This window comes from Mesoplodon bidens (genome assembly GCF_964165515.1).
Source record: "Mesoplodon bidens genome assembly, chromosome: 8".
NCBI classification, from domain to species: domain Eukaryota; kingdom Metazoa; phylum Chordata; class Mammalia; order Artiodactyla; family Ziphiidae; genus Mesoplodon; species Mesoplodon bidens.
Genome location: NC_138165.1, coordinates 102,302,630 through 102,320,556, shown reverse-complemented (window position 1 = coordinate 102,320,556; position 17,927 = coordinate 102,302,630). Strand labels below are relative to the sequence as shown.

Here is a 17,927-nt window from a genome sequence, read left to right as displayed (position 1 = left end):
ATCCATTCATCTGTTGATGGGCCTTTAGGTTGCTTCCGTGACCTGCCTATTGTAAATAGTGCTGCAATGAACATTGGGGTGTATGTGTCTTTTTGAATAAGAGTCTTCTATTAGAGTTTCAAATTATGTTTAACACACCATTTAGTCACATATACATGTATGCACACATGCATATTATGCACATATGTGTATATGTAGACATACGTATATGTATACATGTGTGTATACACAGTTATATACCCACACATACATACAAGCACACACACACCACAAAGAACTGTACCAAAGTTTTAATAGAGATTATCTCTGGATGGTAGGATTATGGATCACTTTTATTTTTTCAATTCATTTTTAACAGTAAGTATGTATTATTTATGAAAACAATAAACATTTAAAATTACATTATGTATTTGCCATGATTTTTATTTTAAATCCATGACATACAGGCTTGTAAGCATTATACCACAATATATGGGTGAAAGTCTTCTTAGTTTCAATTTTTATTTCAAAATAAAGTTAATATGAAATTCTTATTATCTTGATTTTTTTTAAAGGGTGAGGTTGGCCAACAGGGTTCTCCAGGACCCACCCTTCTGGTGCAGCCACCTGATTCTGGTCTCTATAAAGGAGAAAAGGTAATTCTCAATCCATATGTTACTTTGGTAAAGTAGTCATAGCCAACATTTTCTGAACATGATCCCGTGCCAGCGAAGAGCTGAGCACCTACATGCAATGCTGCCTTGACCCCAAGGTAAACTTTACAGGCTGGTACTATTATTAGCTCCATTATACAGAGTTGAAAAAGTGAGACTTGGAAAGGTTACCAGTGTTCTCAAGTTTACCCAGCTGTTGAGTGGCAGACCTAGCTTGGGCTGCTAAACTGTGACATGTCCTGCAGGATGTAGTCCCCCATTCATGTCTTTGATAGGGTCACTGAAAATACCACTGGAAATCCAGCTGTCCTTTAGATGTTACATATGGATCTGATGCTTTGATAATTGAAAGGTGACAGATGCATAGAACTGAGCATGTAATAGACTCTTGGCAAATATTAATTCCTTTGTCACCCTCCAGCACTGATGTTACTGATGCCATGCGCACATTCTCTTATCAGTTTTCAATTACTGGATTCAGTTTCACTACCTTGCTCAAAATGAGCCTCTCCCCTCAGTGGCCGCATTCCCAGCTTGTATCTGCCGCCCTGGTTCCATGGTGGCTCCCCCCACCGCTCTGCTGTCCCACACCGCACAACGCTACACCTCTTACACAGAACTGGCTTCCTGAAGAGTGTCAGGTTCAAAGGTGCGCTTGGATCTTAGTTGCTTATTACTGACAGTTGAAGAGTAATTCCGTATTAAAAAATTAGGAGAATGGCTGTTGAAAGAGGTAATTTCTTAAAGAGATGGAACTCAGTATGTTGAATAAAGCCGGTAAGCCAGATTATATTCATTGTGATTTTTAGGGTATTAAAGGAACGCCTGGGATCATTGGACCTCCCGGACCACCAGGACCCAAGGTAATTTATTTAAAGAACTTAAAAAATTGTATGATGTGCTATCTTAATTTAAAAATTTTTACATGGTTATTATCACTGCTTTAAATGCTGATATGTTACTAGAACTTTTCAATATTTCATCATAATTCTGGAGGAAGACTATTTCCAAAGTAGCTGTTTTCTTTAAGCTGCTGGCAATAATTTTTATTTCTCGTTTTGTTTTTGCATTCATATTGCTGAAATACTGTTGCCTGAACTCCTCTAAAAGTGTCATCTCTTTAAGGGGGAACCCGGTATTGGGACAAAAGGAGAGAAAGGTATTCCTGGGTTTCCAGGACCTCGGGTAAGGATCATTCTTGGCGTCCTTAACTTCAGTGAGTTTGGAGGCATTTCTCTCTCACATTTTTATAAGACTAGATCAATATTTCTGAGAGTTCAAAAGTGGAGATTATCTCTAGGAGGAATGCTATATTTTGGTCAGCAAGAATTGTGTGATAGCTAAGTGCCCCAGAGCATCCCTTTCATGGACATTATTTGGATAAAACAGGCAAGCAGAAGATGGGAGAATTGGCAGGAAGTAATGGGATCATGGCATTTTCCTACTGGCTCAGTGTCAGTGTGATAGTAGCTTGGAATTGTTCATTTAAGCCTATTTGATAAAAGAAGGTACTGATCTAGGGGCAGTAGCTAGAAAACAACTATAGCATCAGGCCTCAAACATCTCCACACATGTCACTGATGGGATCCCCATTCATAGAGTCACTATGAAGGCCAGACCTTGGTGAGCATGGGCATTGAGTTTATTTGACTCAGATTTAGTACTTAACGAGACAATATTGACTTCCATAGTAATTTTCATTGCTGATAATGCATAGAGCAACTGTTAATCTCTAGACAAATTATATTGCGATGATTCAAAGATATTTAGCCCAGTTCAAGCATTAAATTCAATAAATTGAAATGGAAGAACAGCAAAAACAACAAAACTGTTCTTAATTTAAAGCACTGTGAAGGACATTAATTTTTTTGAATAAGATTAAAGATCAATTAAAATAGCAAATGTTACAAAGAAATGGAATCTCTTATATTTATTTCCTTTATTCAGCTACCTTTGCAGACAAGATTAAATACCAACAGAACAATCTCATAAGGTGAAAAATGATTCACTGGACTGGTTTATGTATTTTGTTTTAATTCTGCTTGTGTTGATTTTTGTGAATTTATTAGGGGGACCCTGGCTCCTATGGATCTCCAGGTTTTCCAGGATTAAAGGTAAATGAACACGATTATAGAGAGGATAAATACATATTCATTAGTAAATGCAATTCAGTATCATTCAAAAGTTGTACCAGGGCCTGTAGACTCACACACAGTAATGAGAAAGGAAACACATTTATTTTATAAGTTACATGATTTCACCGTGGGTACAAAAACTAAAGCACAAAACTGTCTGATGCAACCCCAAAGCAGTGTTAAGATTCTGTACAGGATCTCAGTGAGCATGTGTCATTCAGATTAAATGAGAATGAGATAATTTGTCACCCAATCACATTTTTTAAAAAAGGCATGTTTCATCCCTGATGTTCTGCAATTACCTTCATTGTTTGATCCTCATGAAAACAACACTGTATATGTTATGCATTGTTTTATTTCCTGTAAATTTTGTAGGTGAATATGTGCATAAAAATAAATGCTTTATATATGCTTAAAAAATAAAAATTAAAAAAGGCATGTTTTTGGTTATTTGTAGGGGGAACCAGGAGTTTTTGGAGATCCTGGGCCATTTGGATTTCTTGGTCCAAAGGTAAAAAAGTGAGCCTACTTGAGTACAGTCTGATAACATCCTCTATCCCTTATGTTATCTAATTTATTTTTTAAAATATTTCAAAGAATCATTCAAAATTGGGTTCATTTTGCTTATATTATTTTAATGCATGTGGTAATGATTACATTTTACATTTGAGCAATGATCCTTTTGAAGGTGAATAATAATGAGAGATTCAAAAATTCCCTAGGGATTATACAGTAGCATGATTAAAAACAGAGGCAACCGTGGAGAGTTCTTTGCTTTGAACACCACTGCATTTTTTTCTTTCCTTTTTATGTGACCTCACCTTCAGCACTTGTGCAGGTCAAGCCATGGTGGCATTAAGGTGACACAATTAAGGGGGACAATATCTGCTGCTAAAATAAAATGTAGGTTCAGATCCTATAGGCAAATAAACTATTTGTTCTAGAGTGCAAGTTAGACATTAATGCTCATAATAGATCTAAGAAACTTCATGGCTTCAGAGGTATCTAGTTGATGCACATGGAAGCATTTTTGGAGTTTGAATTTTTTTTCTTTTGGGAGAACTTTCCCAGTTGGCTGTTAACTTCTGTTTGTAGGTGGGAGGTCTCATACTTTTGCTCCTCTTAGACCACCATGAGCTATTTATTTCTCTCGTCAGCCTATAGGCTTTGTTTCCTCTATGAATGCCCTCTTGGTGATGCTAATATTTACGTAGTGCCAGGAAACATGAGAAAAAGATTAATATTTCTAAGAAAAGTGAATGAATGAATGATTTCAGGGAGATCCTGGAGACCGCGGGCACCCAGGACCACCAGGGGTTTTGGCAACTCCAGCTCTTCCACTCAAAGGTTTGTGTTCCATTCAATTTCTCTATAAATTATGCTGAAATGGGATTTGTGTAGTCCCCAAAAGAAGAGTTTGGCCTAGTCCTTCTGTAGTTTACACACTCGGCAGGCTAAATATACGAACTTTTACCATGAATGTATAATTATACTAGTGCAAGTTGAGATGTGCACCTTGGTTTGTCTCTATCAGCCATAAGACACCAAATTTTATTTTAGTGGGTGAACTGCATGCTGGGATTTTTATTATGTTACCTTTCAGAAAGTAGGTTTTTTAATCGCTAGAAATGTGTGAAACCATTTGACTAAGACCTGCCAAGATGCTGCCTCCAGGAAGAAAGCAGCCTAGATCGATGACAAATTCAGCACTACTTCATATGTTTGCAGAGGAGGGTCTAAGATATTGCACTTGAAACGTGATGAGAAACTGCAAAACAATCTCCTGTTGTACTTTAACAAGGCTCACAAAAAGTGATTGTGCGTGAGCCTTTAAATGTATATATATATGTTTACTTTATACATTATGCCATTATTTTTGGCAGGGCCTCCAGGGGATCCAGGGCACCCTGGCCGCTATGGAGAAACGGGGGCTGTTGGACCACCTGGTCCCCCTGGTCCCCCTGGTAGACCAGGGGAAGTCTGTGCAGGTATGGCTTTTACATGCCAGGTTTGCTGCATCCTCTTCCACACCAGGGGCTCTCCACTCTAGCTGATATTAAAATCACCTTAGCATTATTTCAAAAATACTGATGGCTGTGCCTACCCCAGATCAGGAATGTTGGACTCTCTGAGGGATGGATGGACCAAGGCATCTACTATTATAAAAGTGTCCCCATACTTTTTTATTTTTGGCCGCACTGCGCGGCATGTGGGATCTTATTTCCCTGACCAGGGATCGAACCCATGCCCCCTGCATTGGAAGCATGGAGTCCTAACCACTGGACCACCAGGGAAGTACCCACCACCCACCCCCAACCCCTGCTTAATTCTAATGCTCAGCCAGGATTAAGAAGCACAGAGCTCAAACCAATTAATCATTTAATTGGAAGAAATCCAGGCTCCTGGACTGCACCTCAGAAATATTCAATCACTATCTCAGGGGTGTGATAAGAAATATGTATGTAAAACAGGCTTCCCACAAGATGACCAGATGCAGTTAAGATGTGGAAACTGCTGCTAGGGTTAGAGTGTGTCTTTAGGTCTTTCCCACTTTCTTGGAAGGCCCTCTCTATGGACATCTCCTTGTTAAAATTTAGTTCATCCACCTAGGCCCCAACTTAAATCTTCTGCATGAAATGTGGAAATACAAAATTGCAAATTAAAAAATAAAATTTTAATTCGGACTTAGTTAAAAAATAAACAAAAAACAACAGCCCTCTCGCCCACAAAAAAACCCCTGTGGCTCATGGTAGTGTTTGATGAAAGGCCTGAGAAATAATCTTGTTCACACAAGGACTTTGAACTCCTTCAAGTGCTGTCTTAGCTAATATTCCCAGTGAGATTAAGAATGGAAGTTTAGGGAATATTTGCATTCTGTGAACCCAGGAAGACTGATTAAACATGTGGGGAGAAAAGTCTGGTATAAATGTAATTTTATCCGGTCTGTTTCATGTTATAGCTCCTGAGGAGTTAGAAGTTTCCTGATATATTCAGCTGTGAACTACAAAGTTCTTGTTTAATGTTTCACGAAGCTAGCTTTCACTTTGTAGGATCTGATGACCACAAAGGCAGTAAATAAAGCTTTGTTTAGTTCATTTACTCTTTCGATATCGCAGCCATGGCTTAATTGACCCAGACCTATATAAATCATACAGAATACTCTGTTGGTCGGTAGGCACTAGACTCTGCTCTTACATTTCTCCTTTCGGGCTTGTTTATAATAAAATACTACCTCCAGCAGATTGAAATCAAAACCAGTGGGAGTAAGTAACACCTGTCTCTAGCACATCCAAACCAAGTATAACAGGAAGCTTCTTAATTCCAAAAATCTTTTTTAAAAGAATCCATATTTTGACTCCAACCTATAGTAAGAAATAATTTTATATTGTGTAGCATTTACATTACATTACACACATATATGCATACATACATACATATGGTTGAAACACAAATTTCACAAAATAATATCTCTGGGGTATCTGATGCACTCTATTTTCTATTCCATTCTTTTCTTTTGAAAAAAAAAAGTTTTTAATGCTGGCCAGAACTGAATTGATTTCATGTCCTATCAGTTGGTGGTTGAGGCTGCGATATGCCATACACTGTAACCCATTCTGCCTGTTGGAAGCTGGTTGAGCATTCTCCCTGGTACTGGGACAAGATAGCAGGCAGCATCTGGGACCATCCAGTGACTGATTGTGGAGATTCTGAGTCAGGTCTTAGGACTGTTAAGAAGACAAGATGGTAGCCAAGTCCACAGGAGTACATGTTCATTTTGTTTTAAACATACCATTGTATGTAGCCTTTATTATACATATTTTATTTTATAGTCATCTATAGTATTTACCATGAGATGAGTTGGGTTTTGGAGTCAGACACCTGTGATTGAATCCCAGCCTTCCCAATCAGTATAGTATAGTGAAATAGTTATGTGTTTACACAATGGACTAAAAACATTCCAGGTTCTAGTACTTACAAGCTGTGTGGTCTTGGGCATTTATTAAACTTCTCTGTGCCTGAGTTTTCCTGTCTGCAAAATGGAGTTCTTGTTACAGTTGAAAGGAATAATATGTATACAGTTCTTAGAATACAACTGGGGATATAGTAAAAACTCACAATTATTAGTATTCATATTTGGCCTAAATTTTCTGTGCCTTATCTATAAGGTACGAACTTTTCAAGGTTGTTGAAGGAGTAAAGATAATGTTTGAAAATACACGTAAAGCCCCAGCACATATGCACCCAATAACGAAAGCTATCAATTTAACTTGCATGCTACATTACTGATGACGGACAGGGTTTCAATTGTCTATTGCTGAACACATAACCCCAAACCTAGTGGTTTAAGACAGCAACATTCAGTATATTCCCCTTCACTCCTGTGGTTCAAGAATTCAGGAAGGGCTGAGCTGAGCGATCCTGGAGCAGGGATTTTCATCTGGTTGCAGCCATAGTGGCTGGAACTGAAACATGAGGAATGGCCAGGCATCTCTCTCCTTCATTTCTCATATAGTCTCAAGTCTCTCTGTGTGACTCTGTACTTAATTTAGGCTTCCTTGCAGCATGGTGGCTTCCGAGCCGTGATGTTGCTTCCGTGGTGCCTCAGGACTCCAGTCCGAGCATTTCGCTCACAAGGAAGAAGCTGAATCTTCTTTAATAATCTGGCCTCAGAAACCATATCGTGTCACTCCCGCCATACTTCAGTAGTCCAAACAACCACAAAAGGCTGGTACATTGAAGGGACGGGGAACATTCCACCCCTTGCTAGGGGAGCGTGAAGAGGGACTAGAGCTACCGTGGCACCATCTTTGATCATGTCAGTCTTCCACAGAGAGATCCTGGAGTCAGGCATGCTTAGGAAGAAGCAGCTAGGAGTAATGGTCATTCTTACACCAAGGCTTCCAGCTGTCTTTGAGCCAAAGCCACCAGTGAGGGGGAAGTAGCATGTCAAGGGGAAGCAGGATTTAGCTGCTGCTGCAGCATTACTTTGACCTCCTCTAAACACACTGAACATCCAGTCGTTCACTGAAAACATACCAGATATTGCAGTAAGCTCCTTATGTGGATTATTTTATTTAATCTTCATTACACGCCTCTGAGGAAGATATAGAGGATTAAATAAGTTAAATAACCTACTTAAGTACCTGTGGCTGGAGAGGGAGAGGCCAGGTTCAAATCTAGCACCTCTTTGCTTTTTCACAAACCTAAGTGGTTATAGTCTTTTACATCTACATAGATAATTATGTGAGTCCCATTTTTTTTTGGCTGTGCTAATTAATTTTGGGGTAAAAGATTAGAAGACTGTCTCCACGTAAGCATATCTCAAGCATATCCAAATATTACATTTTAGTATCTAAAAGGCAACACCAGTTTTCTCATTAAATTCTACTAGTCAGTGATAATTATAAAAACAAACAGCTTAAAATTATATGCCAGGTACCTATCTACATGATTTAATGTATTACCTTATTTAGTTTTTTCTAATTTTTTAAATTTTTTATTGAACTTTAGTTGATGTACAGTATTATGTGTTACAGGTGTACAATATAGTGATTCACAATTTTTAAAGGTTATGCTCCATTTATAGTTATTATAAAATATTGGCTATACTCCACATGTTTTACAGTATGTCCTTATAGCTTATTTCATATGTGATAGTTTGTACCTCTTAATCTCCTACCCTTATTTTGCCCCTCCCCCTTCTCTCTCCCCACTAGTAACCACTAGTTTGTTCTCTATATCTGTGAATGTGCTTCTTTTTTGTTATTTTCACTAGTTGTTGTATCTTTAAAATTCCACATGTAAGTGATCTCATACAGTATTTGTCTTTCTGTGAGTCCATATTTTAATTCACTATATGTGCTAATGTGTTTATTCAGGTTATTTTTTATCAAGTTATCAAAGTGGAAATTTTAAAAAATAATTTTAATTAAACAATATATATTTCTTTTCCAATAACCCTAACGAATAGACAAAAAGGTAAGAAAATCTGATTCCCTAAACCTTTATTACCACTTGTGTGCTTGTTTCAAAAGAGGTGAGGCCTAGTTATTTTTTAACTACATTTTTTTCCTTAAAAACATTCCACAGCCTAGGAAGAATGTACTGATTTTGATTTCTTCTACAGAAAAATGTAATATGAGAGTATGTGTGGTTTTCATTCTTGATTTCTCTTTGAGGCATGATGGGACCCCCTGGGCCACGAGGGTTTTCTGGTCATCCAGGATTTCCAGGGGCAGCTGGTATTCCTGGGAGAGCTGATTCTGCTCCAGGAAAACCAGGCAACATGGGACCACCTGGGTTGCCTGGAGTGCCAGGGTTGCCGGGACCTCCAGGATCAGATGGTAAAGTGCTCTTCATTCACATTCACTAGCATTTATGTTGCATTTGATATTTGCAGTATCATTCAGAAAATGTGACTTTCCAAATTTTAAAAAAGATCTAATATTTCATGAGCCAAGTTAGTAGTAGTAATAATACAAGAAAGTAAACTGATGTTGCTCTACCACATCACTTAAATTATGTGAAAATATTTGGATGGGAATTTAAGTATGTTGATAGAATGTTGTAAATTAACACAATTTTTATTTTTTAAATGTAGTTGTCATTTTTATAGAGTTATGTATGGACCTGGCTTGAGTCAAACAGCTCTACAAAGCCTTTTGTGAAAAAACTGCCATCCCAGGCAACCCCTTCTCCTATTCTCTCCTCCCCAGGGGCAATATTTTCCCCACAATTAGCTGGATCTCTTGGTATTTGCCTCTATATTGCCATTCAACATACTTGTGTTGCTGTTTCTTAATTTTTCAGTTTGCGCATTATCTATTGACTTTCCTCTGTAGCGGGTGAATTCACCTCTTTCCCCACCCACCACACATGTGCCATTTTCCACTCCTACAACCTATCAATATAGTTATCGTCATAATTTTAGTTAAATAAATATACAGTGTTTACACAGAAGGGTTATATAAATGCTATTCACCAGTTTAGCCATATAATAATATATGATACTACTTTCCTAGCATAACAGTTTGGTAATAATTGTCATATCTTTGTGTGTTTGCTTGGTTTTCAATATACTTATTGCTACTTCAACCTCAAACCGTCTGGAATTGTATACATCTCTTAATCATGCATTTAACTCGTTACTAGTATTATCTCTTTGAATAAATCTCATCTGGAACTTTTTGACCTGTTTAAATTAGGTCAGGTTGCAATTTTAGAAGCTGATGCTGCGACACTGCCTGGAGATCTTCCTTCACCATAATCCTAGGAAGTCTCTGTCTCTATCTCTCTGTCTGTCTCTGTCTCTCTGGGTCCCTTTGTTTCCACAACTCACATATTTCTTCTAATGGTTTACTCATTATACTCATTATACTTTGTGAGAAAATGTATATATTTGTGGAATCTTCACTGTTTGAAATACCTTTATTCTACTGTGGAATTTGATTGATAGTTTGGTTGAATATAAAATTCTAGATTGGAATAATTTTTCCTCCAGGTTTTTGAAGGCATTTTCCATTGCTTTTTAGTGTTGTTACTGAGAAGTCCGGTAACCTTTAGATACTTGATTCTTTGTTTAAAACCCCTTTTCTTATTGAAAGATTATAGGAATTCTCCTTTGTTTTCCTTAAATTTCACTGTGATTTACCTCAGTGTGGGTGCATTTGTAGGCACTAGGAGCAATTTAACACAAATCCTTCATTTCTGGAAAAATTTCTTGAAGTATTTCTTTTTTTTAATGTATTCTGTTTATTTATTTTGGGCTGCGTTGGGTCTTCGTTGCTGCATGCGGACTTTCTCTAGTTGCAGTGAGCGGGGGCTATTTCTCTAGTTGCAGTGAGCGGGGGCTACTCTTCATTCAGTGCGCGGGCTTCTCATTGAGGTGGCTTCTCTTGTTTTGGATCACGGGCTCTAGGCATGTGGGCTTCAGTAGTTGTGGCACATGGGCTCAGTAGTTGTGCCTCGTGGGCTCAGTAGTTGTGGCTCATGGACTCTAGAGCTCAGGCTCAGTAGTTGCGGTGCACAAGCTTAGTTGCTCCACAGCATGTGGGATCTTCCCAGACCAGGGCTCGAACCCGTGTCCCCCGCATTGGCAGGCGGATTCTTAACCACTGCGCCACCAAGGAAGCCCTTGAAGTATTTCTTTGAAGATACTTTGTCCTTCTTTTTTTCCCTCTGTTTTCTGTTTCTGGACTCAATATATTTGTCTGTTAGAGAATCAATCCTACATGTCTGTTTTTCAAATCTTCACTCTATTATTCTTCACCTTTTTATTTTTCTGTAACACTTTCTGGTAGACTTCCTCAACTCCATCTTCCAAGTCTGCTCCTGAATTTTTAAATTTCTGCTTTCATAACCATTTTTTAAAAAATTTCTGAGGATTTTGTTGTTGCTGTTGTTTTCTCTCTCTCTCTCTCTCTCTCTTTGCTGTTGTTCCCTTTTAATGTTTCTTTTTGCAGCAGCCTGTTTCTGTTTTGGGAGTGAAATGCCTTCCCTTGTCTGCTTTCTAAACTATATAGTTTATTTTAAAGATTTCTTCTTACTTCATGTCTGTTTCCTCCAGTTTTGAGGGGGTTTGTTTTTTCCTGCTGCAGTTTTTGAGAAGGTGTTCTTACTATTTAGCTGCTTCTTTGACCAATCATCCTGTTTGGGGTCTCACTGTCATTCTACTTCAGAGGTACCAATTCTTGAACTTTGAAAGATATTTCCTAGGTAAATTGTGTTCTTTTTCTGCTTTCCCCACAGCCTGCTTGGAATTCAGCTTTTTAAGGTCTGCTAAATCTTTTCACTTTTTTTTTTTTTTTGCTTTTGTTTCTCTTCTTCTTTGTCTTGAAAGATTAAACCTTTTTATAATATTCTTTTACTGTCTGTTATCTTACTGATATTTGGGGAGACAAGGAACTTATTGTTTGCATTTTATGTAACATTTTTAATCAGATGTCTCTGAATTTTTGCTTTTACAAACCCTGCTTTATGCTTTCTTTATTAGGTAATTATTGATAATTAAGGGGGGAAATATATTTGCCATATATTTACTTTTAGCTTTTTTTTAATTTGTTTTGTTTTGGTATATTTGTTTGTTTTATTATCCACTACTTTGCTCTGCAATCCATTAAATTAGGGCTGAGATTAGGGATAGGGTTATCAATGGTTATGGTAGCAGAAGCTTGCTGTGACAATTGTATGGTCTATTTGTATACATATTCTTATAGAAGAGAGAAAGAATCATAAGAAAGGAATGGAAGAAAGAATGGTGTTGAGGGGATGGTGTGAATGTGAACACACCAAGCTCTACTTGTTCTATATCAGATCTATATCAGATGTTCTATATCAGATGTTCACAAAAATTGTGTGATTCTCTCTGCCCACCCCCTTTCCCACTGGAAAGTTGTATATTGTAGTGCTGGGCCTCGTGGACCACAAGGAATAAAAGGCAAAGTGGGTCCTCCAGGAAGAAGAGGCTCAAAAGGAGAAAAAGGCAAGTATGCATCAAAGTAGAATTTCTAGAAAACAACATATGGAGGATAGGGAGGCATTATGAAATGTACAATGTGGATTTCATTTAGATTTTTCACTCACCTTAGTTACCCCTGTGAGTACTTAACTCACCGTGTGCTTGTGATGTGATTAGAACTTACCAAAAAGTCAAATCTATATCTTACAGCATAAAGGAGACACTTACCTGCCATGAAATTTGCCTCAAAGTGATGACTTTTTCCACAGGATCCTCTCAATTCCTTGAAAAAAGCAGAGATAGGACAGTATTGATCTTTAATTTTGGTTTCTCTCTGTGGGTCCCATCTTTCCCAGACTCATCAAATACCTATAGCTCTATGTTTCTGCACCCTAAATTGTTTGGTGCCTTTTTGACCAACTGAGTCAGGTGGGTATGAGAGCTGAGGAGTTTGACCATCCTAAAGGCATTTTTTAAACTAAAGGTCCTGATGATTAGAAAATGCACTGTAGTGAATTATTAGCTGGAACATGCAATACAATCAATAATCCCTCTTAACATATGACTTGGACTCTTTAAATGCCCAGAGGTTATGCTCTAACCAGTTTTGTTGTTGTTGTTGTTGTTTCAGCAAGAACCAAATCAAGAGCCTTTTTTTTATTAGGAACCAAATAAGAGACTTCTAAACTTTTAAAAATAAGAAACTTTCTTATTTTCAAAGTTTCTTCCATAGAATCAGACATCAGCTTTTCCCCTAGATTTTGTCAGTTTGTGTTTATTAAGACAGAACACCCCATTTGTCTGGAAATGATATGTCCATCCACATAGACCATAGCTACCCCCAGGTCATGCCCCGTGCTCTGCACATCACATGTTATCAGTTGTCTGTGATAAGAATTGTGCACATCAGACCCTTTTTGTTCTTATTCGCCCTATTGGTTTTGTATAGTAAAGACTTTATTGGGATTTTGTTCAGGAAATTTGACAAAGCTGCCTTTTATCCTCTGTCTAGGAAGCACAGGGCTCTGTGCCTGCCAGCCTGGTCCCTCAGGCCCACCCGGCCCTCCAGGACTTCCTGGGAGGCAAGGGAGTAAAGGAGACTTGGGACTCCCTGGGTGGCTTGGAGAAAAAGGTTACCCAGGCCTTCCTGGTGCCAGAGGATCTCCAGGGCCACCCGTGAGTAACTCTCTCCAGTATCAATCTTTCTAGTTAAAAGAGACTGATAGAGATAGAATTCACTTGTACCTCTCTCCAATTTATAGTGATATATATATTGTATGTTTTGAATCTGTAAGTATATTCATGACAAAAAATCATCTCTATCCTTTCATTCATCATTCATTCATTTGTTCAGTCAACTAATATTTATTGAGCACCTACTATGTTCCAGGTACTATTCCAGGTGCTGGGCATACAACAGGGACCAGAACACTATCTCTGCCCTCTGGGGGCCTCTACTTTGTTGGGAGGACATACACCATATAACAGATAGATGGGTGAATATAGAGTATGGCTGATGACAATAAAGGCCATCACCATCTGGTGTGGCTTGCGTGGAGAGAGTGAGGGACAGAGCAGACCTGAAGTCAAATGGCTGGAGGTTAGGAGGGGTTGGAGAGCATGAATCGTTGTAGGTGGGTTGGCTTCGAGCTTGTACTCTGGATGACATGGAGCAGCCAGTGGAGAGTTTTAAGGAGAGAGGAGTCTGACAGTAGTTTTAACTGGATCACTCAGGAAGCTTTGTTAAGAACAGACTAGAGGAGACAAGGGAAGGAGTAGGGAGATTTAGCTGGGCTATTGCTGCAGAAATCCTGGTGAAATATGATGGCGGACAGGTGTACCTATTACTGTTGGGTGTGACGGGAAGTGGTCAGATTCTGGGTATATTTTGACCATAGAGCCAGCAGACTGGCTGTGAGGCTGGATGTGGGATATGAAAAGCAGAGAAATAAAGGATGGAGCCAAGATGGGCAGACAATGTGAGGAGCCAGCGTTGGGGGTAGGAAAGGAAGCAGCACTGTTGGGGACATCTTAAGTTTGGGGTGCCGATTAGACAAGCAGGTGGAGGTCTCAAGTAGGCTGTGGGATGATATTCAGGTGAGGGATCCAGATGAGAGATCGGGTGGAGCTGTAGATACTGGCTTTGTCAGAGTTTACGTGATATTTCGTGCCAGAGGATGCATGAGTTCTCGCGGTGACTTCTATTTGCTGACCATTCCAAGGGACTCAGGCTGAGGCAGAGCGGTCCCTCAGAATAAAATCATGGCCCCCGGGGCCCTCCCCTGGAGGCTGGAGACAGCCCTTATTACAGGGGTTTAATCCTGGTGTGTCCAGGAACCTAACCGTCAGCCCCTGTGCACTCTTTTCCATTTTCCCCAGGAAATCTCATGAAAGTAAGGTTCCAGTCTGAGAGCCTTAAGTGAGGGTGATGGTTAAGCTCTTCCTGCACCAACCTTGTCAACTCAATGAGAAGTTAGGTCCTTAATATGCGTATGTTGAATAAGCATAATTGTAATTATCAATATTAAGTAGGCTGCATTTTATTGTCTGCTTCTTTAATTCAACTTTTTATAGTCAATTCTTAATTTTTTAAAACGATCTTTTTTAAAATTTATTTTTGGCTGTGTTGGGTCTTCATTGCTGTGCACGGGGCTTCTCTAGTTGTGGCGATCAGGGGCTACTCTTCATTGCGGTGCACGGGCTTCTCATTGTGGTGGCATCTCTTGTTGTAGAGCATGGGCTCTAAGCATGTGGGCTTCAGTAGATGCAGCACGCAGGCTCAGTGGTTGTGGCTCACGGGCTCTAGAGCACAGGCTCAGCAGTTGTGGCACACAGGCTTAGTTGCTCTGCGGCATGTGGGATCTTCCCAGACCAGGGCTCAAACCTGTGTCCCCTGCATTGGCAGGCAGATTCTTAACCACTGCACCACCAGGGAAGTCCCATAGTTATTTTTTTATGTTGTTACTTAATCTTCTTAATGAAGGTTTTATTGACTCTAAAATATTTTTCTTCCTTCACATTGAGTCGCTTCTCAGAGCTAACATCTTGGAGTGCGGATTACTAGTTCAGCCAGGGTTATCCTGGCAGAGGTTTATGTAATTCAGTTGCTCCAGGGCTTACCTCGTAATTTTAAAAAAATTATTTTAAATTAAAGTGTAGTTGATTTACAATGTTGCATTAAACTGGCCATATTTCTGATGTCTCTGTTCTGTGTATGATTCTGTCCATATGACTTCTCTGTACTAAATTCATCTCACTGTGATCACAGTTAGGGACCAAGTTCATACTATGGGGCACAGGAAAGGACAGGAGGGAGGGAGGGATGGACAGAAAGAGGGAGCTTGAAGGACCCACAGACAAGCATTCTTGGGTGCTCTCACTCCGCCGTACATCTCTCTCTCCTCTGCTGGTCCCTGGCTCTAGAAGCCACAGATTTGTGGGAAAGTAGAAAGGAGAAAAGTAGGTTTAAGTTCTTTGCAATTTTTTCTGTGGTTGGACCAAAACCTTGTATTCATTGCTTTATTAGCCTGAGAGCAGTTCCCAGGATGGGGGTTTGCCACCATGGTGCTCTATTGGAAGGCATAGGGCTTAGGAGCACATGGGCCAAGCTTCAAATCCCAACTCTGACATTGTCACCAATGTGGTGTTCCTGTAAGATGGATATAACAACACCTGTCCTACAAGTTTGTTGGTAAGAATTCAATTCAACAGTATATTCTGAGAGCTACAAGGTACACACCAGTGAACCAGATGACCAGCGTCACTGCCCCTGAGGAGTTGCAGCACAAACCAAAGGTCACAACCTGCCATGGACTAAATCTGAACCTCCAGCATGTTTCATTCTGTCCTCACAGTGTTCGTTTTTATACTATTAATATGTTTATGGCTGCCCTTGAGAAATTGGAAGCTCATTAGCACAGGTCACTGGATCCCCACCACTGCTGGAAGGTGAGGAGGTCTGGGGGCTCGAGTCTCCACCATGCCCTCTTGCCTGCTTTTTGGAAGAGCATGGCCCCCCATTGGGCATCTATGGTTGAAGTCCCTGATCTAGACTGTGTATAAAATAACTAGTACATGCCCGGCAGAGAGGACTTCTTGTGGCTGCTGTGATTTTGTTGTTGTGTTTTTTTCTTTCACCTCTTTATTGGAGTATAATTGCTTGACAATGCTGTGTTAGTTTCTGCTGTATAACAAAGTGAATCAGCTATATGTATATGTATATCCCCATATCTCCTCCCTCTTGCATCTCCCTCTCACCCTCCTTATCCCACCCCTCTAGCTGGACACAAGGCACCGAGCGGATCTCCCTGTGCTATGTGGCTGCTTCCCACTAGCTATCTATTTTACATTTGGTAGTATATATATGTCCATGCCACTCGCTCACTTTGTCCCAGCTTACCCTTCCCCCTCCCCATATCCTCAAGTCCATTATCTACCAGTGCCTTTTTATTCCTGTCCTCCCCCTAGGTTCTTCAGAAACTTTTTTTTTTTTTAGATTCGATATATATGTGTTAGCATATGGTATTTGTTTTTCTCTTTCTGACTTACTTCACTCTGTATGACAGTCTCTAGGTCCATCCACCTAACGACAAATAACTCAATTTGGTTTCTTTTTATGGATGAGTAATATTCCATCGTATATATGTGCCACATCTTCTTTATCCATTCATCTTTTGATGGACACTTAGACTGCTTCCATGTCTTGGCTATTGTAAATAGAATTGCAGTGAACATTGTGGTACATGACTCTTTTTGAATTATGGTTTTCTCAGGGTATATGCCCAGTAGTGGGATTGCTGGGTGATATGGTAGTTTTATTTTTAGTTTTTTAAGGAACCTCCATACTGTTCTACATAGTGGCTGTATCAATTTACATTTCCACCAACAGTGCAAGAGTGTTCCCTTTTCTCCACACCCTCTCCAGCATTTATTGTTTGTAGATTTTTTGATGATGGCCATTCTGACTGGTGTGAGGTGATACCTCATTGTAGTTTTGATTTGCCTTTCTCTAATGATTAGTGATGTTGAGCATCCTTTCATGTGTTTGTTGGCAATCTGTATATCTTCTTTGGAGAAATGTCTATTTAGGTCTTCTGCCCATTTTTAGATTGGGTTGTTTTTTTGATATTGAGCTGCATGAGCTGCTTTTATATTTTGGAGATTAATCCTTTGTCAGTTGCTTCATTTGCAAATAGTTTTTCCCATTCTGAGGGTTGTCTTTTCATCTTGTTTATGTTTTCCTTTGCTGTGCAAAATCTTTTAAGTTTCGTTAGGTCTCATTTGTTTATTTTTGTTTTTATTTCCATTTCTCTAGGAGGTGGGACAAAAAGGATCTTGCTGTGATTTATGTCATAGAGTGTTCTGCTTATGTTTTCCTCTAAGAGTTTTATAGTGTCTAGCCTTACATTTAGGTCTTTAATCCATTTTGAGTTTATTTTTGTACATGGTGTTAGGGAGTGTTCTAATTTCATTCTTTTACATGTAGCTCTCCAGTTTTCCCAGCACCACTTATTGAAGAGGCTGTCTTTTCTCTATTGTATATTCTTGCCTCCTTTATCAAAGATAGGGTGACCATATGTGCGTGGGTTTATCTCTGGGATTTCTATCCTGTTCCATTGATCTATATTTCTGTTTTTGTGCCAGTACCATACTGTCTTGATTAGTGTAGCTTTGTAGTATAGT

General features: G+C 39.3%; 1 protein-coding gene across 2 annotated transcripts in view; it reads left to right on the top strand.

Annotated features, from left to right (window-relative positions):
• Window positions 1-17,927, top strand: part of COL4A4 (collagen type IV alpha 4 chain) — a 130,187-nt gene that overhangs the window by 45,456 nt on the left and 66,804 nt on the right. For both annotated transcript variants that reach the window (XR_014016454.1, XM_081241946.1), the window contains exons 13-22: window positions 555-635; window positions 1,463-1,516; window positions 1,779-1,838; window positions 2,723-2,767; window positions 3,246-3,299; window positions 4,066-4,135; window positions 4,672-4,776; window positions 8,968-9,132; window positions 12,180-12,273; window positions 13,262-13,421. Coding sequence is in view for 1 of the 2 variants with exons in the window: in XM_081241946.1 (XP_081098072.1) it covers window positions 555-635; window positions 1,463-1,516; window positions 1,779-1,838; window positions 2,723-2,767; window positions 3,246-3,299; window positions 4,066-4,135; window positions 4,672-4,776; window positions 8,968-9,132; window positions 12,180-12,273; window positions 13,262-13,421 (888 nt within the window). In the remaining variant the exon portion in view is untranslated. The remainder of the gene's footprint in view (window positions 1-554; window positions 636-1,462; window positions 1,517-1,778; window positions 1,839-2,722; window positions 2,768-3,245; window positions 3,300-4,065; window positions 4,136-4,671; window positions 4,777-8,967; window positions 9,133-12,179; window positions 12,274-13,261; window positions 13,422-17,927) is intronic.